Consider the following 22,124-nt stretch of genomic DNA (forward strand, 5'->3'; position numbering starts at 1 on the left):
TGGGAGGGCTATGAATACAACACTGTTGGGATGGTAGCAGTTATTTCAAATTAAAAAAAAAAAAAAGAAATCCTTCTGAAGAAACAATGTTTTGTGATTTCCGTTCGTGAACCGCTGCTCAAAACATTTCCGTTATCTTCCGAAACCCCCCTCCCTCCATCTCCTCCTCTGACAGCGGCGATGTCCATCCTGCAGGTGGCACTGCTGTCACCCGCCTCGTAAAGCCCCGCGTCAACTTGACAGCAGCAAACACAACGTGGGTGTCAACTTGTCAACCAAGGGCCCTGAGTGCACAGCAGAGGGGAAGAAGAAGAAGAAGAAGAAGGAGAAGAAGAAGAGACGTAGAGGAGGAAACCAAACCGTGCTACAGACATGGACCTGCGCTCTGAGCTGCTCAAGTCCATCTGGTATGGTTTCACAGCCCTGGATCTGGAGAGGAGTGGCAAGGTGTCCAAGTCTCAGCTGAAGGTGAGTGGGAAAACCTGACTGATCAGGATACTTTGTTGGGGTGTTTTTTTCTTCTTTTCAATATTATTCAACAGAGATTTTCACATTATATTGCTTCATTTCCTACATGTCATGTAGCTCCTAACTAACCAAGATGATCTGAAAATATTTCGAAGAACTTGAGAAACTAAGTGCCCCAGCGTGCGTTCGCTCTGAAGTGTTTGCCACATCAGCTCTGTACTCTGAGTAAAGGAGACTATAGTGCTTATCACGATCCTCATCTCTTATGTTTCCTGTGTGAAACTCTACGTGTAAACCTCCTGCTGTCAAAAACAAGGAACAAATTTGTTCCCCATGTGTTGCGACCAGAACGCTCCTACACGGCCGAGAGCGAGCACAATATGCACCAGTGTCTGACAAGGGCAAAGGGGCAACAGTTTGCTCTCAGTCTTGGTATGAATGGAAGCCCTCATCTCCAAGCTGTGCTCACGCTGGGCCTCCATGTACCAGCTTGGAGTGCAAAAGGCTCCTCTCGCACTGGACCGGCACCGAGAACAACCTATTGAATGGACTTCACACCATGACTGTGATTGTAGGAGAAAAAGAAAGAACATTGTTGGAGCACGGACAAACGTGGAAACACGCTGCCTCAATAACTACTCTGTGGCCCTCGCTGACATCACCGTTATGTCACTGCATTTTCGAGGCGGACCTGGTTTCCAGTCACCTCCAAGTCCCTGTGCGAGCCACCGCTGGCTTACGGGCAGCCAGCCTCATGACTGGGCTTATCCCCTACACGTTGTGCCGCCTGCGAATACGGGAGCCATGTTCTTCTCTGTCAGTTTGCACGCTAACAGCTTCGGCTTGACAAATGGCAAACGGCAAGTGTTGTTCGTCCGCCAGAGGCAGGATGTGGTTATGGTTCAACGCACTGAGACTTGCTTGCATGATAAACACGGCGGGTTCTCAATAGTTTCACAATCTCAAACGCTACGGCGGAACGCCTGCTTTTTCTTGTTACACAGTAATAACTGTGGAAATGCAGTGCCTTGGCATCAACAGTGGTGTTAATTTTAAAGCTGTTATTACACAATTGAATTGTTATTACATTTCAGTTATGTAACATTTCTTGCCCCTCTCCTGTTGGTGTTGCTGTTTTCACACAACATTTCCAATTTTAGGTCACCTCAATCAATGGTTTGTCACACTGAAGCCACACTTAATTTATAGAAAACAAGGTGAATTTCAATTTCAACATAACAACACACCAAATGTATTTCACATTTTTAATCTATTTGTTCTTATATATGTATATTTTTTGCAGAACATTTCTAACATGAGTATTTATTTATTTATTCATTCATTCATTCACACATTTGTTTATTTATCTATCTATCTATCTATTTATTTATTTACTCACTTATTTTCGAAGGTGCTGTCCCACAACCTGTGCACGGTCTTGTCTATCCCACATGACCCTGTTGCCTTGGAGGAGCACTTCAGGGACGATGATGATGGCCCAGTGTCCAGTCAGGGCTACATGCCTTACCTCAACAAATACATACTGGATAAGGTGACTAAAGCCCAGCTATGCCGTTAAATGTCCTTCTCAAACCGCTATTCCTGGACACACGAGTGTCTCCCCACCGTTTCTTCATGCCTGCACCCTTTTTTTTGTTGCAGGTGGTCGAAGGCTCTTTTGTGAAGGAAAATGTCGACGAGCTCTGCTGGACTCTAACAGCCAAGAAAAATTACCGAACAGACAAAAATAGTGACACTGTTCTGCCCGAGAAGGATGCTTTTCGACTTTGGTGCCTTTTTAATTTCCTTTCTGAGGACAAGTACCCTCTGGTGATGGTGCCTGATGAGGTGGGTTCTATCAGAATTCAAGCCTTTAGACGTCAGGAATACTTGACACTGCCTAAATGAATTATACAATAAATGAAACACCTATTATGTGGCATATTTTTAAACAATTTCCATTTAGTTTTTAATTTGACCAATTTGCATCATTGCGATAGAAGACATCCGCGCCTAAAAATAAACCCTTTCAATATTTCAATTTGAGGTCACATTTGACAGCGTAGGCTTTGATTTGAATGAGGGACAGTTAATGCCTCTTGCTTGATTCCCCCCCCCATCATGGAACATGCCGCTGTTACGATGCAGAGGTGTGGGCTTGTTTCAGTCTTGCAAGCACTCGCTTGGTTTCCTGTCGATTGTTTTGCACCTCGACTGCCACGAGAAAGACCTACATTTTTGAGGGTAGAGCGGTTTTGCATAAAGATCAGCGTACAGGGAGCTTCTGCCCCACGGCCTGGTTTACAGGTGCCACAATGAGCAGCACTGCGATGTAGAGTCTGTTGTTCAAAAACTACAAAATGAGACCAAGACAAACCAAGCTGCTCAGACCTTTATTGTTTCCTTTAGTTCTTCCTTGACTGTGTCTAAATGTATCCTAAATGTAAATATATATATATGTATACACATTTATATTTTGTCAGTCTGAGGACCTTTGCTTTGACCTTTGCAGGTGGAATACCTGCTCAAAAAGATATGCATGGCTATCAGCATTGAATTCAACTGCGTCGAGCTGGAGGACTTCTTCTCCCAAGACGCTGTGCAGCAGACCGGCATCACTGTGTGGGTTTTTCTGGAGATGATGAACTCTGGGAAAATAACCAAAGGGATTGACCAGAGTGTCACCAGCATGGCCATCGAGGAAGTCTACAGGGAGATAGTCGGGGACGTCCTCAAAGAGGTAGGGGGCGCTCTTCCCCGCGGACTCCTGTCTCATGGTGTGCTTCTTGCTAAGTCCGTGGCTGTGTGCCCGCTTCACGCAGGGTTATCTGTGGAAGAAAGGCCAGCTGAGGAGGAACTGGAAGGAGCGCTGGTTCACTTTACGACCCAGCAACCTCTCCTACTACACCGGGGAGGACCGCAAGGAGTGTCAAGGCAACATCGCCCTGGATGGTAACTGCTGCGTGGAGGTGAGCAGTTGAAAATTCTTTCCTGCAGAACATTTCTTTGGGTTAATTGTGGATTTTTATGCCAAGAGATTCTTTGGAAGATCTCCCAGAGAAAAAAACAGAAGCACTTTACTCTGTACTGTATGATAAAATACAGCAGGTCCTAGTCACTCTCTTAGGTTTTGCAAAATGAATAACAAGAGGGTGTATGTGTATTTAGAGATCTTGTGTTGAAAAAGAAGAGTGTGGCGGCATTGCACTGTAAGAAGACTGTAGTACATACATAAATATAGAGAGTGTGTCTATTATATAAAAACCCAGCATGTCTTTTATATTTCGAAGACATAAAACAAAAAAAAAACACAGATATCTTTTACGATCAACCCTTGTCACCAGTACTCACGTCTTCAGTTGCTGTTTTCAGTTTCAAACTTGTTTATCAGATTTCACAAGGCTGAAAAAAGAACTTGACAGAATTAAATTTTTCAAACAGTCCTTCCCCTTTCACATGTAAAAGAGAGAGAGGCACATTTTATTTTATTTTTTCTAAATAGTGCATCACACTGCTTCCTATTATTGTAGCGCCGTTGGTCTTCGACCCAGTGGCCATGGCACCTTTTAGACACGTCACTTTAGTTCTGCTTTTCCTGGAGATTCAGACTAGACAGAAGGTGATGGCTGCTGAAGAGGGAAATGATGTGGCAGCAACCCTCCCCCTCACTTCTGAAGAATTCAGACTACATTCCCCTCAGCAAAGCGAAGCGTAGACCAGCAGCGGCGGCAGCAGCAGCGGCTCTGAACCTCCCTGCCCCCCAAAAAGTTTCAAAGAGCTCGTCACAGCTGCATACTACTCAGGGGTCACGCTCCAAAATAGGCTGGAGACCATCAGGTTCATATGAGGCTAAACAACTGGATCTGGTGTTTCCATATGGTTTTAGATGCAGACCTGAAGTATACTGAAAATAGAGATTATGCAGCTCTGAGCCTTTAGTTAGTTAGTAGTTATCAAGTTAGTGAGTGAGTGAGTGAGTGAGTGAGTGAGTTAGTTAGTTAGTTAGTTAGTTAGTTAGATAGTAGTCAGGCTGAGACCCCAAAAAAATGCAGTTGCAAAACCTTGCACAAAGTAAAAAACAGGGGGTCCGCGAGGTGGTCCCGTAAGTCAAGGCCAACACCCGGGCTGTTCTCATTGACCCGGCACCGGCGCCGGCACCGCTGCCCTTTGTGACATCACATTTCCAGAGTGTTTCAACAACAAAAGGCAAAACGTTGGACTTTGACGGAGAGGCAAGAGCATCATATCTCTGTAAACTTTGGTAAAGTGCATTTTGATAATAAGGACTCTTTAAAAGTCCTCCGAAAGCGACCGGATTAATAACATGGATATGTCCTGTTATTTCTTTCTATATTTCACACTCTGTGACACATGCTCATCCACAGCCAAATAAGAAATCATTCTCAAATATTGCTTGATTATAGGATGTAGACGATGATCAAACAATGTTTGGCCGTTCAAACTGGATCAAAAACATTCTTTTTCCAGTGAGTGCACTATTTTTTTCCCTCCTCACTACTGTGTATCACAGAAAAGGTCACAACAAATATAAAAGATGTGAATAATCACTAAATAGTGATGCGGACGTAATAGTTGATTTAATCGGCATCTCGACTGTTGAACAGGTGCTGCCAGACCGAGATGGGAAGAGGTGCATGTTTTGTCTAAAAACCATCTCCAAGACATACGAGATGAGCGCCTCGGACACCAAACAGAGACAGGAGTGGACGACCGGTCAGAGGAGGTTCACTTTCACTTATCATCTATAGCCATGAACTTCCAGGTCACATCCATCGGTACTGTCTCCTTTACAGCCATTCAAACAGCCATCAGGCTGCACGTGGAAGGCAAAACCTCCCTCCACAAAGACCTGAAGCTGAAGCGGCGTGAGCAACGCGAGCAGAGGGAAAAGAGGCAACAGGCCAAGGAGGAGGAGCTGCAGACTCTGCGGGCCCTCCAGGAGGAGCGAGAGCGCAAGCTGGCCGAACTGGAGCTCCTGAAGGAGGCGCAGAAGCAGACTCAGGCCCTCCTGGAGCAGGATGAGCTGAGGAGGCGTCAGCAGCACGAACAGCTCCAGCGGGCTCTGGAGGTCCAGCTGCGGGAGGCCGAGGAGGTGAGAGTGGAAGGCGAGGAGGAGGAGGACAGAGTTGCAAAGAATTGTCATTCATTTCCGCGTGTGTGTGTCCCTCCGAAGGCTCGAATCAGCATGCAGGCAGAAATGGCTCTGAAAGAGGAGGAGGCCGAGAAGCAGAGGAAGAGGATCAAGGAGCTGGAGGAGATGCAGAAGCGGCTGGAGGAGGCCCTGCAGCAGGAGATTAAAGCCCGGCTAGATGAGGAGGACTTCCGCTTGGCTCAAGCCGGGTAGTGATGCCACTCGTCTCTGTGTAACACTCTCCCACACACTTGTACAGACGTTCACACCACGATAAGAGGTCATTTGTTTGGGTTTAGATCTGGCAATGGAGGTGCATTGTGTGCAGACAGCACAAATTACTGCCGGCTGCTGAAAGGAGCTCATGTTGCATTATGTTCCTGAGGAAGTTGAGCTTCCAACAGCGGAAGTTGTTGAATGTCAGAACTATTGTGATGCCGTCTTGGGCTCTGTAAATCTTTGGAATAAGCTTGTTAGAGGGTTTCAATTAAACGTCTGAGCACCGCGTCCTCGCACACTGATGTACTGGAGACATAAATATGGAAATAAGTGAAAGTTGAGACTTGGTTTCCCTCCGTCTTGGCAGGCTTCTGGCTGAGGAAGAGGAGAAGATGAAGGCCCTGATGGCCCTGCAGGAGGAACAGGAGGAGTACATCCTGAAGACAAAGAGGGAGAAGCAGGAGCTGAGGCAGGAAATGGAGGCTAAGTCTCGGTCGCTGGAGGAGGCGCATAGGCAGCTGGAGGAGGTCCGAGCCAACCGGCACCGGGTCGACCAGGACGTCGTGGTAAGTTACTCAAAACGTCTTAGAATGTTTGATGACTTTGTGACCTAAATTCTAATATTTCGTGCTTCGTATAAAAGGGGCATAGAAAGAGAGGACACTGTTTCCCTTTTACTCTGTGGGTTGTTTTCACGTTGAAGAGGGCTGCAGGCAAGGAGCAAACAGACAGTCAGTTACTGGGTCTGCACATAGCATTCGCAGCTTTTATCAACAGACACGTAAAAACTGTGATTATGAACTGATGCTGACTGATGACAGAGGGTCACGTTGGCCTTTGCTTGATCCACGTTTGCTTCTTGAAGTTTGTGCAAAGGCCCTGCAGGCATTTGAAAGAGCCGCTCCGTGTCTTTAATAGGCTGCCCAGAGGAAACTTCGCCAGGCGAGCACCAACGTCAAACACTGGAACGTCCAGATGAACAGACTGATGCGCCCTATTGGACCAGGAGGTGTGTTTCCTAGGTTTCCAATTTAAATAAAAAGCTGATTTGTGTGTAACATTGAGCTTGTGCAGCAATATTGATAACGGCATTTTTGGACTACATCTGAACTATGTTCTGAGCTAAGCATCATCTGTGTTCATGGGGTATTTTTGAAATGTGCTGCATGCCAGTGTGTAAATTTCATTTTTTAATTTTTAAGCGGACATCTGAAGTCAAGTGCATAAAGTCATCCATTGCTCCACTGCATAGATATACAGTAAAATGTAGAATATTTGTTGGATGTGTTTTGGCTTTAGTTCCACGAGCAATGATTGGTGCAGCTAGTAAAGTTGGAGGAAATATTGTGCATACGGGTACAATTTGGAAAGTCAACCTTTACTTATTAACGCAGATATCTCAGCTACTTCACCTGCAAACTGGCTTGTCTACCATGAGTGTTTTATTTTTATGTGTCTACTTTTGTTTTTAGAGAAGAGGCCATCGTTGGGAGGCTCCTTCTCCAGCTTCCAGGTCCCGACACAAAGAGATCCCGGCCTTCGTCTGAGGAAGAGATCCGAGTCAGAGGATCGAGATGAGGAGAGCAAAGAAAACGTCGGCAGCCGAGCCGGTGGCGACTCGGAGAAACGCCAGTCCAGTAACTCCAACGGAGACATGGACATCCCATAACTCTGCCGTGCTGTGACAGGAAGAGCAGCGAACGGCTAAGGAGCATGTCAACAAGATGAGAATAAACAGTTTGCCGTTAGATCACTGGTTAAAGGTAGTTTTCACTCACCTCAATTCAGAAACAAATGTTTTGTCTAAATTAATTCACCATACATCTAATGTTTTGATTGCCGTGCGTGTGAGTGTGAGGCCAGTTTTGGACATAATACCTCAACAGGAAAAATGAGCTGAAACAAGATCAAGATGAATGCAACCTTTTCAAGTTGAATATTTGGAACAGGAGGAGGCGTATTGCTTAGTATGTAATATAGTCACACAACAGTGTTACACTTTAATCTCATTCTGGTAAATGAAGAGTTGTTTTTATAATATTTTTTGGTGTATAACTTTCCGTATTTGAGTTTCCTGAGCTCTGTCACACAGGAAACACAAACAGGAGGAAGGAGAAAGCAATTCTCGTTGAACTTCCTGTTTTGACTGCTTCTTTAACATGGTTGTAAATAAGAAGGAGCTGGCGCCTTGACGATGTTACATTCTCACCCTGTTTAAATTATATGTTTTTGTCAAATAAAATATAGTTGACTTTTGCAATTGTAACTGTGTGTGTGTTGAATGGATTAAATTAAAGCAACATGTTTTGAATGAGTTGAAATTTTATCTTGATGATAAAATGAACAGGCAAGAATTAAGTTAGTTAAGTTGAAATTGACAGAACTGAACACTTCATTTTTGATTTCAGTGAATTTATATATGTGTGTGTGTAAGAAGATAAGAGAAAGTAGAAGAATCACAAGCCAGAATCTCTAAAACCCTGAAGTTATCAAAATGGTGTGATGCTTTGGTTAATTAAACATTTTGATGTAAACCACATGATAAAACTAATATATTAATTATGGCAATAAAAAAACACTGTGTTCACATTAATATTTGGATGGGTTTATTGGCTCGGGTTATTTAAAGGTCCCATATTATGTAACAATAATTGCCCATCTCAAAACTGCCCAAAACTGATAACGTTACTTTTTTTTTTTAACTTCTTTTTCCTTCTTCACTTTTCAGAAAGTGTGTGCTAAAATGATGATTTATGAGAATAAACCCTTTGTGATGTCACTGAAGGGCAAAGACATTGTCCCTTAGTTTGTAACTACACATACCACTTTTTATTTTTCCATCTGAGCCCATGTTTTGTCCACCTTATTTAGTCTCCAAAAACGTAGAAGGTGCAACAAAGCATTGTTTTTTTATGAGGTAGAAACCAAGAATATGTGAATCTGGGGTAAAGAGTGATATTTGGAGTCTCTTGTAACTGGTATTTGGGAACAAAGTGCATTCTCTTGACTTTGGCAAATAACCTTGTATACCTCACTGTATACTAAACTGGTGCCCGGAGGTCAGAAGGTTCGAACGATGGCTTTTATATTTAAAAAAAACAAACAAAAAAAAACAAAAGAAAATTAAACCTTTTAAAAAAATAATAATTTAATGTAGACAAATAATTCAGACAGTTTTACAACGCTTGTAAACTCTTAGTGTAATTGAGACGGAGGCCAAGAAAAGGTTGTTATTGTCAAATGCAGGTGCAGACGGAGAGCAACGTTAACAGAGACCTTGACTCTTCCTAGTGCTGTTTGTGCGAAATCCAGCGTGTGTGTGTGTGTGTGTGTGTGTGTGTGTGTGTGTGTGTGTGTGTGTGTGTGCGTGCGTGCGTGCGTGCTGGCATGTGACGGTGATGGAGGAGGAGGGGTGCTTCGGCACAGCAAAGCAATGCAATGCTAGTGGGAGCGACAAGGAGAGAGTCGGGGTAGGATTATCACCTTAACTCCGGGTACTTCCATGCGAAATGGTCGCAGCCAAGAGTGGCCCAAATTGTTTTTCAACTCTATCGGTCTTCGCTGTTTGTCAACTCGGCTTGTCGCAGGAAAGTGCTGTGGCTCCGCTGCAAGTTTAGTGTTCGCAGTGTGACGTTAGCTCCTGCCCGCTAGCCGCCAGCCGACTCCTGCTGCTGCTGCTGCTGCTGCTGCTCCTGCTGCTGGTTACTTCAGCGCAACTTGTCAACAGCAACGATCGATCGCGGACGCCACTCGCGTCCCTTCTCTCGCTTCTTGTTTGTTTTTAGCCCCGCTGGCAGGAACACGCAGGGGATGTGGTTCTCGGGAACGGCGGCACTGTTTGGAGAAAAAAAGGTAAGCTAACTTCTGAGGCTAGCGGACGGTATTTAAAGGCGCATAGGGGAATGTGGGTCAGCCACGCTAATAGCTAGTAGTAGTACTCAGTCAACACTCAAGGTTAGGAGCTAACTAGCTAACTTAGCTAGCCCCGCACTTTTCGACGGGAGACTGGCCGACGCTGCTGGTTCGTTCCTTGCGAGTGACGCCTAGAAATAACGTGGTTGTACACGGTTGGTTAAGTGTAGCTGTTTGTTTTTTAAACTTAGTCCGTGTTTGTTTTCTCCCCCCACCCCCACCCCCCAATACTGCATACACAGTCCTGGCTGTCAGTGACTGACACAATTCAGTCCTATTAGCTTGTATTTCCGACAACCGGTGTGACAGGTTGGGCGCAAAGTATTTAAACACATATTAACCATTTTGTGTGTTGTGCCGCCGGTAAGTCAGTACAAAAATATGGTCGTGCCTTTGGCCCTAGCTTAGACTAAGCTTACTCACTGTTGATTCTGAGAAATACATATAAAATCTCAAAGTAATCAGCGGACTGTGGGTGGTAATCAGTGCACAGCTAACCACATTCGTGAATGGATTAATCCAGCAGGGGGCCGCGGAGCAAATATTTAACCCTCAAACCCAAAGCCCTTTCCCCCCCTGTCGTCCCCACCAGCGATCAACAGTGCTCAGTGTGTGCACAGTACATGCACCCTGTCCCCATGAAGCGCCCACCATGTACACATGGGTGCACCCTATCACGGAACTGAGGCAAACAATAATACAGATGTCTCCGGGCCTCCGTGAGGACAAAGTTTACTTTTTTAGACGGCGGAGGACACATTGCGAAGGCTTGGCAGCATCGTTAGAATTTTTTTTTTTTTTTTTTAATAATGTGCCATGGGTTTCATGTGCGTAAACACATCCCCCTCCCACTCCTCCACCGGTGTCAATGGCTGCTTTTGCTCTTTGACTCTGATTGAAAGTCACGAAGGGAGGGATTTGGGAATTATGAACACTCCTTAAGAATTCTTCAAAGTGAGACATCCTTTGTACAACACAGGACTTATTTGAATATTGGGAATGTTTCCAAGCAAAAAGTATGATTTGGTAATAGTTTTGTAAGGACCTACTCTATATGGAAAAAAATAAATAAAAATTTGAGCGCTTTCTTCTGCTCTTGTAACAGAAATCCCGCCAAATTGTTTGACCGTGTTTGATCAAGTTTTTTATCAGCATGCTAGTCGTCATTGTTCATTGTGACTTCAGTGCAATCCAGTCATGTCTACAGCAATTTCTTTTTACATTTCTTAACAAAGCATACCGTCTATCGGCAATGTTCCCAGGTTTCTTAAACACACGGAAGTCGTACGAGGTCAAGCCAGGACACCTAAATACACACGTTGTTCAAGATAGTTGTTTAAAACAAACAACAACACTTAAATACGCACCCTGTTTACAGGAAGTGTGCTTATATAAATAAAAAAACTGACATTTAACAGGTTCCAGCAGGTTTTTAATTTGCACAGTTGTTTTTTTTCTCGCCATTCTCCTCCTGGTTCTAACAGCGGCATGGTTACGAGCTTGATTTTAAAGGCCTCTTAATGGAGATCTTGTGTTTACGCTCGTTTCGCATACAGTGCATACAGTGTTTCTTCTTTGATAGAGTGGATAGTCCGACTATGATGGCAACGTGACGAGAGGGGAACCGCTGAGTCAGCCTCAACAGGAGCCATGGAATGGTTTCAGCAAAGTGATACAGAGCAGCACGACAAAGTGAACGGCCACTGCAAACCCAAACCCCCCCAGGACGCGGCCGATGTCGGGTGGACGCCTCCGGAGGGCGAGTCGGGAGGTTCGGACAGCTGCGGGGCCATGAGCGTGTCGGAGCTGACTGACCTGCAAGAACTGAAGGCGAATGAAAGTGAGGATGAGGAGGACAAGGAGGAGTCTGAGGGAGCGGCCTCCAAAGGCTCAAAGGGGGAGCGAACGAAAAAGGAGAAGCAGAACTTGGATGGGGAGGAGAGCAGCAAGCAGAAGGCAGCGTCCAGCTACACGGGTGAGGATTGGATTGTCACCATGAATAAGAAATGCAGATTTAGAGGTCGTCGTTCATCCACGTCGTGTCTTCCTCGTGCGTCTTCCCCCGCAGACCTGTCGACCACCTCATCGCCCTCGTTGTCAGAACAGTTGCGTCTGGGTCGGGAAGACAGCACCGGGTCAGGGATCAGCGTGGAGTGCAAAGTCTGCGGGGACAAGGCATCTGGCTTCCATTATGGTGTGCATGCATGTGAGGGGTGCAAGGTAAAGAATACAGTGTGTGTGTGTGTGTGTGCAAACTAAATCACACAGCATGAAAACAGCAATTTGTCAACACGATCATTTGATACGAGGTGCCAACGGTTTGCCTTGTGTCCCGGGCTCAGGGCTTTTTCCGGCGAACTGTGCGCATGAAGCTGGAGTACGATCGCTGCGAGCGTTCCTGCAAGATTCAGAAGAAGAATCGCAACAAGTGCCAATATTGTCGCTTCCAGAAGTGCCTGTCGTTGGGAATGTCCCATGATGGTAAGAGGGGGAATTTTATGTGGCCTTTTCTGTGTTTTTTGTGAGGTTGTCATTTCTTTCAAGTTAAAGTGTGTGTGTGTGTGTGTGTGCGTGTGCGTGCTTCCAGCGATCAGATATGGACGCATGCCCGAGGCGGAGAGAAAGAAGCTGGTGGCGGGTCTGCTCGCAGAGGAGCAGTGCGTGGGCAAACCAGGCGGTTCGGACCTGAAGACCTTGGCCAAGCAAGTCAACACAGCCTACCTGAAGAACCTCAGCATGACAAAGAAGAGAGCCCGCAGCATTCTGACGGGCAAAACCAGCAGCACCTCGGTACGCATGTTGTCTCACCTGCATAAGCCGACTTCGATATCCATCTGTCGGCATCTGGGAGGAATTCACGACCCGCCAAAGGCTGACGGCCGAGCTCGCAAAGCAGCTGGATCGCCTCAATTTCACTGCTGACATGTAGTCGATCAATCTCGCCAACTCCAATCGACAGCCATTTATTTCTCTGATGCGTAGGTGAAATATGACTAGAAAGTGTCTCATTGTCTTTGGTAATAAATGTGTGCTGTTTGAAATGCTTATCGCCTGTGTAATGTCAATATGAAATGTGTGAGTGCATCATCCATTCAACACCACCAGCTCCACTTCTAACTCCTGACTGATGTCATTTCCCCCCCCCTCAGCCCTTTGTGATCTACGATGTGGACACCCTGTGGAAGGCGGAGAGTGGCCTGGTGTGGAGCCAGTTGGTTCCGGGCGCTCCTCTGACCAAGGAGATCGGGGTCCACGTGTTTTACCGCTGCCAGTGCACCACGGTGGAAACCGTGCGGGAGCTCACCGAGTTCGCCAAGAGCATCCCAGGGTTCGTGGACCTCTTCCTAAACGACCAGGTGAGTCCCTCACTGCCGGGCACCGCAGGATGACTGACTCGTGCCCCCCCCCTCGCTCCAGGACACTAATGGACACGCGTGTTTGCTCTCTCTAGGTGACTTTACTCAAGTACGGCGTGCACGAGGCTATTTTTGCTATGCTGCCTTCCCTCATGAACAAAGACGGGCTGCTGGTGGCCAACGGCAAAGGCTTTGTGACCAGGGAGTTCCTGCGAAGTTTAAGGAAACCCTTCAGTGAGATCATGGAGCCCAAGTTTGAGTTTGCTGTCAAGTTTAACGCTCTGGAGCTGGACGACAGTGACCTGGCCCTGTTTGTTGCTGCCATTATTCTCTGCGGAGGTGAGATGGCGGTCTTGTCCTCTTGGCACGCAAGAGGATGTGGCGTGCATTCAAAAAAAGTCTTTTAATTTCAGCACCTGGCAGATGAAAGTGCTTTTCTACTTCACGTGGTCGTCTCTATTAATTTGAATTGTTAAATGAAAATTCCAGTGTACCTGAACTAATATTCTTGTGGCTGCCTTATGTTGATCAGTCAAACACTGAAAAGTTTTTTATTTTCTGATTGTAAAAATGAAACTTTGCAGTTTCTCTCGTTTGCAAGCCGAGGTATTAGCGTGTGAACTGCCAGACTCTGAGCCAACCCTCTTCTTTTCAGTAGTTGACCATGTGACAGATACTGTTGATAAAGGTTTGTTTTCTGCAGCTAGTATGTGATGATGCAGTCAAATCATTTACATCAGGGACCAAACACTGGCTGCAATCTGATGACACACATTTTTCACATAACTTAAACATTTTAGTTTCAAAGTCGGTAGCCTCTGCTTTGCCACATTGAAGCAACGGCACTGTGTGTTCTTCTCGCTCATCCTGAAGTTGTTTCTGGTGCCTTCTCGTCCTACCCAGATCGTCCAGGGCTAATAAACGTGAAGCAGGTGGAGCAGTTTCAGGACAGCATCCTGCAGGCCCTGGACCTCCACCTGCAAGCGAACCACTCTGACTCCGTCTACCTCTTCCCCAAGCTGCTGCAGAAGATGGCCGACCTCCGTCAGCTGGTCACCGAGAACGTTCACCTGGTTCAAAAAATCAAAAAGACTGAGTCGGAGACCTCGCTCCATCCCCTACTACAAGAGATCTACAAAGACATGTACTAGCGTTGTCAAGCAAAGTTGAAGAAGAAACGAGGAAATGAAAGACTATTAGCAATACTGTTACAGACTGAATTTACATTTATATTGAAAACACTGTGCTCAGTACAAGCACTGTTCCACGTGTGGGCATGGAGTTTCTCGGGAGGAAAAGCTGCGTGCGAGGGCTAGCACAATCAGAAACATATTTTCAATGTCGGCATAACCCTCAGCACGGTCCAGTGTGAGTGCGAAGGAGAGAGAGAGAGAGAGCGTGTGTGAGTGTAAGTGTCGAGCATCTGGAATCATTTGCTGCAAGTCCTACTTTCCCACAATGGTCACTTAACAGAGGGAACTAAATGTTGTCTCACCAGGGCTGCTCCTGTTACATTCTAAAAGCAAAACTGACCCCGAAGCCGCACCACGGGGGGGGGGGGGGGGGGGGGTGTAGAGAGCCGGGTGGGGCGGCTTCACCACACGTGCGAAGGGAAAGCATTTCATGTTCTTACGCCAGTGGTGTAAGTTGAAATAGATAATAGAGCCGCCAGCTCGCGTGGCGAGAGACCGCCTTTCCTTGATTCCAGTGTCTGCGATGTGAGTTGCTCCTCTGCTTCCTCAGACTTTTGGTAAAGATCAGCACGCTTTGTCTTCTGTTTACATCGCTGTCACCCCCCCCCCCCCCGCCATCAGTTGATCACTACTTTGCCATTTGGTCTGTAGAACACTAACTGGGCTGGCTCCAGCGGTGCTCCCCCCCACCCACCCCCGAAGCAGCTGTCCGTGCAATACATGACATCACCTGTTGATCAACGTGGAGAGCCGAGTCATATAGGTCTTGTCTTAAAGCCATTTGCCCCCAGCGGTAACTAATGAACTGTGCTGCAACAGATGGCGTTTCTGACGCTGACGCTATGAACACAACGACCCACTGAAGTACAAGGGACCGCACCATTTTTTTATATTTCTGTACTCTGACATGCAAACAAAATCGCAAACTTGCCATTCAATGCTTTTTCTTTCTCCCTCCCTTTATTTTGATCATTCTTTGTAATTATGTTACTAATTATTTGTAATTGTTGATCATATTTGTACGGGCAAAACATGAATTATCTTCTTTTATGTGCTAACTATATCTGTTCTTTCATATACCATGCCTGCCCATTCATTTTAGGTTGTCTCCAACATACTGTGCAAGTGTACCAACCAACTTTCCCTTGATGAGCTTGAATTTGATTGTTATTTTTTTTTGTTTGTTTTGGCTCCTTTTCTTTTTTAAAAAATGCCTTAGCAGGATCTGTTTGAAACCGGACTACATTACCGCAACGTCTTGATTGGGAAAAAGGCAGTTGGACATGAATTCGCCGTTATCATGAGTCATTACTGTATTTATCCGAGATGTAATGGTTGTCTGTCGCTATCTGTATGTGTGTGAAGTCTGTCTTGCGTTGTTAGGAAAAGGCACAAGTGTCACGGCCACACAACACCGTAAATGGGATACACCTTTTTTTGCAATTGACCCTGTCATTTTATTTTTCACTGTACTTGTTCTGAATGTATTCAAATATGTCAGCATGGTGCAGACAGCGCCCCCTTACAGAAGCCCACCGTCATGTGCTCTTTATTCTACCTGGACCCTTTGTCTACCTCTCATGTATGTCCTGTGATGTTGCTCCGCTGTTTTCACCAATCTCTCACATTTTTGCCTTAATTTCCTGCTAAAGGTACTTGCTGCAACTTGGACATGATTGGTTGGTGTGTAGGTTTGCCAAGATGGCAAAAAAAGGCATGATTTATATATATATATATTAACAAAAAATACAAAACAAAAATACAAAAAACACCAAAAAGAAAAAAAAAAACGTTGATATAAACTACCTCTCTGCCTGTGCAAGTGACAGAATCCACAAAGTTGTTGGCAAAAATATGTGGAGACTTGAAATAATTTTGTCCCAACAGAACCATGTAACCTGTCTTCAAATCTAGTTTAGTTACATCTCACTTATAAACTTTGTTAGAAACACTGTCATTGAATTTTCTCCCTTTTTTATACATGAAGTGGCATATATTGGGATTTGGCGCGCAGAGCCGCCACATGCGTGTAACCACTGTATGACGTCTTTGAACGTTTTCCGTGCGTGTAGTGTACATTTGTGGACGTTTCTGGGAAATCGAGAAGGCTCGCGCATGTGAGCCTCGCGTTGATTGGTTGGTGTGGGGGTTAATTGGTAGCAGCTACCGGCTGTCAACTATTTAGACGGTGAATGTGGAGGAGGTCGAGGCCACTGGTACAACACGGAGGATGGAGGCGAGCCGCAGTGACCGTGTCTGCAGGTGCGTATGCTTTGAGCATGAATGCAATGCTGGAAGATGATGCAAGTGTTTTGTTTTGTGCTGACCAGTTTATTGAAGAGAGAAACGAACTTAGTTCCCTATGACGTCACAATATTGGTAGTGAATTCGTATGTGATTTAGATATTTTTTTATTTATTCACTGTAGGAATTGTGGATTATAAAAGTGCGTTGAAAAGTTTGTCATTCGGTTGTGCGATTGAGTTACGTGTACGTCCAATGATGTTGGACAACATTTGTGGGACACTGCTTTCAGTTGTGTGAGCTGCTGGTTAGCACTGTGCTAATGCTAATGCGCCTCTGCCAAGGGCGACAACGTGACCGGCGAAAGTTTTGTTTTCATTTTTCGGCAACTGTAATTGCCCAAACCTAACACGGTTTGTGTAGTTGCAGTCGTTCTAACGCGATATCTGCGAGAAAAAAAAATTAAACTAACTTTATTTGACTCAAACCTAAGTATCAAAAAGCTCAATCAATCTAACAACTTAATCATAAAGTGTTTTAATTTTCTTTTTCTTTCTTTTCTTTTTTTTTTTTACAAAAGGTATTTTTAATTTAAAAAAAAATAAAAAAATCGTCTTCCAGAGTTCTCCCAGATGACGCGTTAGTTAACCAGTGATCTCAAGGTCTGAGGCTTACAGTAGTTCTGCGATGAAGATCTGGAGTTCACTGGCTGGTTGAAGACTGAGTTGTTGGCTCCATGGTTGAAATGTCTGCTCTTCCTTTTAATTGTAGACTGTTCCTCAATGGCTGCTGCAGATTGGGTCCAAGGTGCAACTATCGCCATGAGTGGTCAGTTTCAGCCCAAATATGTCGGTACTTTCAGAAAGGTGGATGCTGGTATGGTGATCGTTGCAGGTGCGTGTGTAACCTTCTCCGCCTTATTTGAGGAAAGATTGCATCAGTGTAAACTTTCCTCCCACACTGAATATCTTCTATCGCTAGGTACCTCCATGTTCCACAGCCTCAGGTTGGAGAAACTGTATCTAGCAGAAGAGGTTCAGTACCCGCTGTCTCCTCCTCCCATGTGGCCTACCCTCCAGCTGACAGAAGAGGCTCTGAGCCTGCTCTTCTGCAGGCCGGGGCCATGTCCAGGCAGGAATGCGGCAGAGCAGTGGCCAGTAGCTCAAATTCTCAAAACGAAGTTGGACATCCAGCAGAAAATAATCAAGAGCAACAGACTCTGGGTAAAGTGTTGTTGTTTTTTTGTTTTTTTTTAAATAGATACGGTTTTTGAAGAATTTGTTTGTTTTTTTTGGTCTTCACAATTTAACTTTTCTTTCCAGTCAGGGACTTTCATCCCAGTGCTTCACAGGACTTCTTGGGCCAGAAACCTGAAGTTGCACAGGCATTTGTTGTCAGGACTGAACAGGTAACAATTGGCATTTGAATGTGTGAATGAAGGTTTAGTCTAGTACATGTGCACTGATTGCAAAGTGTCTGTGTCAAGGAGGCCTCTGGTGAGGTAACAACGGCAGGTGGAGCTGCGGCCTCGAGTGCCCAGGGGAACTCGGAAAATATTAGCAATGTAACCTGTGGGATCTGCATGGACAACGTGTATGAAAAGAGCCATCCGAGGAACAATGTTTTTGGAATCTTGCCAAATTGCAATCATGCATTCTGCATACAGTGCATCTCGACCTGGAGGAAAGTGAGAGATTATGGTCCCGATGTCATCAAGTGAGTTTATAAATTCAGTTGACGGGCTATCAAGAGCTTGCTGTGGCTACGGTTTCATTGTCTGATGACGTTCCTCAGGAGCTGCCCAGTGTGCAGAATGAAATCTGCTTTTTATGTACCAAGCAAAAACTGGGTGGAAGGACAAGCAAAGGAACGGTTGATTACTGACTTCAAAGAGAAATGCAGGTTTGTGTGGTTTGTTTTTGGTTTATTTTAACGAAAACGTTTTGTGGCCATTTCTTTCCTTGACACTTGTGTAGTGTCATAGAAGTCAACTGATGTTGGTGGGATGTTTACAAGTAAAAGTGCTCATACGTTATTTCAGTGAATTAGGCAAGTAGTACAGCAGATTAAGTGTATCAGTGAATATAAATGCAACTCAGTCTCGCCAAGTAAAATTGTTTTGTTACAACATACTTGAGGCCTGAAACAGTGCTTTGAGAAGCATTGTTTACCACCAAGAAAAAGCTTAGTGTTTAGCATCAGTCGTCCAAACCGTTTAAAAATCTATTTCTGCTGTTTGCCAGAACATTTTGTAAAATTTCCGATCCTTGATTTTTATTTTGTTGTTCGCCCCCAGAAAGAAAACCTGCAGGTACCACATACGATCTGGATATTGCCCCTTTAAAACGGACTGCCTTTATATGCATGATAAGCATGCACGCAGGATCCCACAGCGGGTAAATTGCATCTCTGTATTTTCAGTTAGAATTAAGATGTTTACACTATTTTCCTTGAATTAGTTTTTCCTTCGATAGACTCACACTGAAGATGACACTGAAGATGAAGATGATGTTGCTGCTGTAGGTCTGTTCAATCTCTTCATTGCCATGGCCATTATGGATGGTTACAATGATGACGACAATGACGACGACGATCTTCCTTTTTACCTCAGTTCATGACCTAGATTTTTTTCTTTTTTTGTCTATACCTGAAACTAGCTGACCATGTTCTCAAATCTCCCCCAAGAGGAACACAAGCTGTGTTTTTTTGGCCCTTCTGTTCTTTCAGTCTGTATTGGAACATCGTTGGTAGCCATTAGATTATCCACTCACTAGAGCTGGTGATTTAAGGTTTTTAATTACAGACTGCTGCAGAAGATTCTACTGAACCGCATTCCCAGAACCAGGCTAAAACTAAAGGGTAAAATTGTCTGCAGCAGCTGTAGATGGAGAAACATGGCTTCTTATGAATCCCATGTTTTCATTCTCATTACTGTAGATGTAAAGATACCTGTTTGGGGCAACTTTATGTATTATTGCAGGAACTCTTTTGCATTTGTTTCCTGAACCGCTGTACTGATAGAAGTGCTTTATTGTGAGTAATGCCAGCGATTTGCACAATTAGCATTTTTTTTTTCTTTTTTTTTTAAAGTGGTATGTAGATTGTAATTTTAATTGCCTATTGGAAAATGGATACTGTACTACGCTAATGTTGAAAGACCTACCTCTAATGACTGGAATTAAAAGCCCGGTCTTGGCAAAAAGATGAAATAAGATTTTTATGAATTATTTTTTAAAACATATGTTGTACTTGTACACAGAAAATAAAACCTTACTTCACACGTCTCATTGAAACGATGCCTCAGCTCTTTAGTGCCTTGACGTGTTTTGGGTTTTCACCGCTTGGTGGCAGCATCGGCCGCAGACTCCTTTCAAAATAACAGAAGAAGACGATGTCAACAAAAGTGGCGGGGCGGTACCTGGGTGAACCAGCTCATTCAGCCTCCGAGGCGAGCTATGGTCTTGGAATAATATGAAACATTTCTAAACATTAAATATGAATGTTAGTTTTTGTTTGAGGCGGTTCGACGGACAATCGAAGCTGCTGGTTCGGTGTCTGCTGTCCGGAGCCGGTGGTGCTCGTTTAGCCCTGAAAGTGTTCCGCAAGCAGCAGCGGATCAACCCAGGAGTTTTGCTGTCAAAGTTGGTCGAAACACTCTGTCAGGACGAAATAACGTGCGCAAATACCGAAGAGTTACCGTTAACTACGTAAGTGAATCTAAACTTCAACTTGTAGTCGTGAAATGAAAGTTGTGGGAAAACAATGCATTACAATAGGATGCTGTATTTGCACGACTGCTACCCGAAGTACAATATTCTGACTCGAACCAGCCAATGAACTCCAGATCAACGGTTGAAGTCTGCGAAAACATTTGTTGTATGGCTCCAGCCCTCTTGGTATATGTAGGTGGAAGTCGAAAAAGAAATACTAGAGTGCTAATACACTGTTTTCTGCAGATCTGTTTGAAAGATAACTCCTTGAAAACATTCAGCACTGGACTAAAATATAAAATTACCGTGGTTCCATGTCATACCTGTGCATCTCTCCCCATGCCTTCTTTTTCAGGAAACCCCTGGTGAGCCTGTTTCCCACATTATTCAAGCAGAATCTCCTGTCTTTCATCCACCTGGTGTCCCCATGTGTTCCCCAGGCCGCTGTTCTCCAACTACTCCAATGCCTCAGCCATGAGTCCATCCAAAGCCCCTGGGTGTCCGTTTTGTCTCGACAACTGGAAAGAAACCTGGGGCCCCACACTGAGCAGGGACTTTACACTGCAGAGTGCAGCCAAAGGCTGAAAAAGCTGACACAGAGATTGGTTGGTCAAGTTGAGACCAGCGGATGGGCCCAGTGCCTTGGTGGTCACGCCATAGACCCACTGCTTGGGGAGGAATCTATGTTATTAGGCCAGGGAACACAAAAGAAAAGAAAGATGAGTTTGGTCACCCAGGACTCAGATGGGGAGGAAACTGGGCAGCAGAGTAAACGGGTAAAAGTAGACAAGTGTGAAGAGGATCTTGCTGCTGGACTGAGTGGACAAGAGGCAACATCAGGAGGATCAGAAGAAGTTCTTTCAGCAGGTGCTCCTTTGGAAAACCAAGAGGCAGCACCAGACAGTCCATGTCATGACTTGCCGGAACATATGAAGGTCAGAGCCCAGTTTGTTCATCATGTGGTTTTAAACTGGATCAGATAGTGTACATACATTGAACTTAGTTTTGATGATGTTTATGTCACAGGTATGTGTTCTTCAAATTAAGGATCTGCTCGAAAGTCCAACAGAGGTGAGAGGACAGGGTTTTTGTTCCATCAGTCAAAGTTGGGACCGACTGTGATTTTCTTTTGGTGTGGTTACGATCTTTGTTTTTTGATTGTAGTGGGACGAGTGCTCCACGGATCTGTTCAAAGTCTTTCATGAGTGTGAGCCAAGCCAAGTAGGTCCAAGCACCAGGATTACCTTTTAAACCTTCCGTTACTATTGTCATGATCAATAACTTTAAATGAACGTTATTATACAACATTTTTGGATATTTCTCTCTAAGTATATGATCCATCGTGCTTAATTGTACTTGTTTTGTTTAGATGGAGTTATTGTGCAGCATTCTTCACCTGTCAGACTTACCGGAGCAAAGTCTGCCGAGACTGTGTAACAGTATTTTGGCTTCAACCTCTGACCTCAGCTACAGCACGGCAACAACACTGATCAAAAGCCTGCTCTTGAAAAAGGTGCCACCATCTGAAATAATTAAGTGTTGCTGTGTTTATTTTTTGTCATTGATGCAATAACATTCTATTTTGACTTTTACAGGTTCAATCGCTGTCAGCACCAGCCTCAAGGTGTCTGGTCACTGCAGTCACTTCACTCTCTAGCCGCTATCCCCGGCCAGTGTGCAGTGCTTTAATTGGCCCAGTTTTAGAGGACAAGGACATAGGTAAGGGTTATCAGAAGTGCAAGTAACTTCATTGCCTTTTGTTTGCTAGTTTGTAGAACTACATGTACATCAGGCTCGTACCGTTGTTCTTCACCAAATACACACATGTATTTGATTTGATTTAATTTTGTGTGACAGGAATTCCACAGAC

At 44.8% G+C, this 22,124-nt stretch overlaps 4 protein-coding genes across 8 annotated transcripts in view; all 4 read left to right on the forward strand.

The window, feature by feature from the left end:
- Nucleotides 1-244: 244 nt before the first annotated feature.
- LOC142888244 (differentially expressed in FDCP 6 homolog) lies at nucleotides 245-8,095 on the forward strand. 2 transcript variants are annotated; one of them, XM_076026390.1, is made up of 12 exons: nucleotides 245-468; nucleotides 1,880-2,020; nucleotides 2,131-2,316; nucleotides 2,981-3,208; nucleotides 3,291-3,437; nucleotides 4,893-4,955; nucleotides 5,094-5,202; nucleotides 5,283-5,581; nucleotides 5,663-5,829; nucleotides 6,207-6,405; nucleotides 6,758-6,848; nucleotides 7,312-8,095. In XM_076026390.1, exons 1-12 carry the CDS (start codon nucleotides 373-375, stop codon nucleotides 7,506-7,508), a joined length of 1,923 nt encoding a protein of 640 aa, XP_075882505.1. In that variant the 5' UTR covers nucleotides 245-372; the 3' UTR covers nucleotides 7,509-8,095. The 2 variants fall into 2 exon arrangements, with proteins under 2 accessions (XP_075882505.1, XP_075882506.1); XM_076026391.1 differs by lacking the exon at nucleotides 4,893-4,955 and having other exon boundaries at nucleotides 246-468.
- Nucleotides 8,096-9,181: 1,086 nt separating this feature from the next.
- Nucleotides 9,182-15,488, forward strand: ppardb (peroxisome proliferator-activated receptor delta b). 2 transcript variants are annotated; one of them, XM_076026393.1, is made up of 9 exons: nucleotides 9,197-9,309; nucleotides 9,625-9,691; nucleotides 11,334-11,726; nucleotides 11,820-11,971; nucleotides 12,094-12,232; nucleotides 12,339-12,541; nucleotides 12,901-13,107; nucleotides 13,203-13,446; nucleotides 14,011-15,488. In XM_076026393.1, the coding sequence occupies exons 3-9, from the start codon at nucleotides 11,402-11,404 to the stop codon at nucleotides 14,256-14,258; spliced, it is 1,518 nt and encodes a 505-aa protein (XP_075882508.1). In that variant the 5' UTR covers nucleotides 9,197-9,309; nucleotides 9,625-9,691; nucleotides 11,334-11,401; the 3' UTR covers nucleotides 14,259-15,488. The 2 variants fall into 2 exon arrangements, with proteins under 2 accessions (XP_075882507.1, XP_075882508.1); XM_076026392.1 differs by having other exon boundaries at nucleotides 9,182-9,688; nucleotides 11,332-11,726.
- Nucleotides 15,489-16,408: 920 nt separating this feature from the next.
- On the forward strand, nucleotides 16,409-19,183 carry mkrn4 (makorin, ring finger protein, 4). 2 transcript variants are annotated; one of them, XM_076026395.1, is made up of 8 exons: nucleotides 16,409-16,562; nucleotides 17,316-17,438; nucleotides 17,526-17,767; nucleotides 17,867-17,952; nucleotides 18,031-18,260; nucleotides 18,339-18,446; nucleotides 18,841-18,940; nucleotides 19,004-19,183. In XM_076026395.1, the coding sequence occupies exons 1-8, from the start codon at nucleotides 16,531-16,533 to the stop codon at nucleotides 19,016-19,018; spliced, it is 936 nt and encodes a 311-aa protein (XP_075882510.1). In that variant the 5' UTR covers nucleotides 16,409-16,530; the 3' UTR covers nucleotides 19,019-19,183. The 2 variants fall into 2 exon arrangements, with proteins under 2 accessions (XP_075882510.1, XP_075882509.1); XM_076026394.1 differs by having other exon boundaries at nucleotides 19,019-19,183.
- Nucleotides 19,184-19,938: 755 nt separating this feature from the next.
- fance (FA complementation group E) overlaps nucleotides 19,939-22,124 on the forward strand; it is a 2,901-nt gene continuing 715 nt past the window's right edge. For both annotated transcript variants that reach the window (XR_012926669.1, XM_076026402.1), the window contains exons 1-7: nucleotides 19,939-20,251; nucleotides 20,610-21,189; nucleotides 21,281-21,325; nucleotides 21,419-21,475; nucleotides 21,624-21,767; nucleotides 21,850-21,973; nucleotides 22,112-22,124. The exon at nucleotides 22,112-22,124 is cut by the window's right edge. Coding sequence is in view for 1 of the 2 variants with exons in the window: in XM_076026402.1 (XP_075882517.1) it covers nucleotides 20,040-20,251; nucleotides 20,610-21,189; nucleotides 21,281-21,325; nucleotides 21,419-21,475; nucleotides 21,624-21,767; nucleotides 21,850-21,973; nucleotides 22,112-22,124 (1,175 nt within the window). In the remaining variant the exon portion in view is untranslated. The remainder of the gene's footprint in view (nucleotides 20,252-20,609; nucleotides 21,190-21,280; nucleotides 21,326-21,418; nucleotides 21,476-21,623; nucleotides 21,768-21,849; nucleotides 21,974-22,111) is intronic.

The sequence above is a fragment of the Nelusetta ayraudi genome, unplaced genomic scaffold (assembly GCF_046127955.1).
Source record: "Nelusetta ayraudi isolate G7.1 ecotype Tasmania unplaced genomic scaffold, CSIRO-AGI_Nayr_v1 ptg000019l, whole genome shotgun sequence".
NCBI classification, from domain to species: domain Eukaryota; kingdom Metazoa; phylum Chordata; class Actinopteri; order Tetraodontiformes; family Monacanthidae; genus Nelusetta; species Nelusetta ayraudi.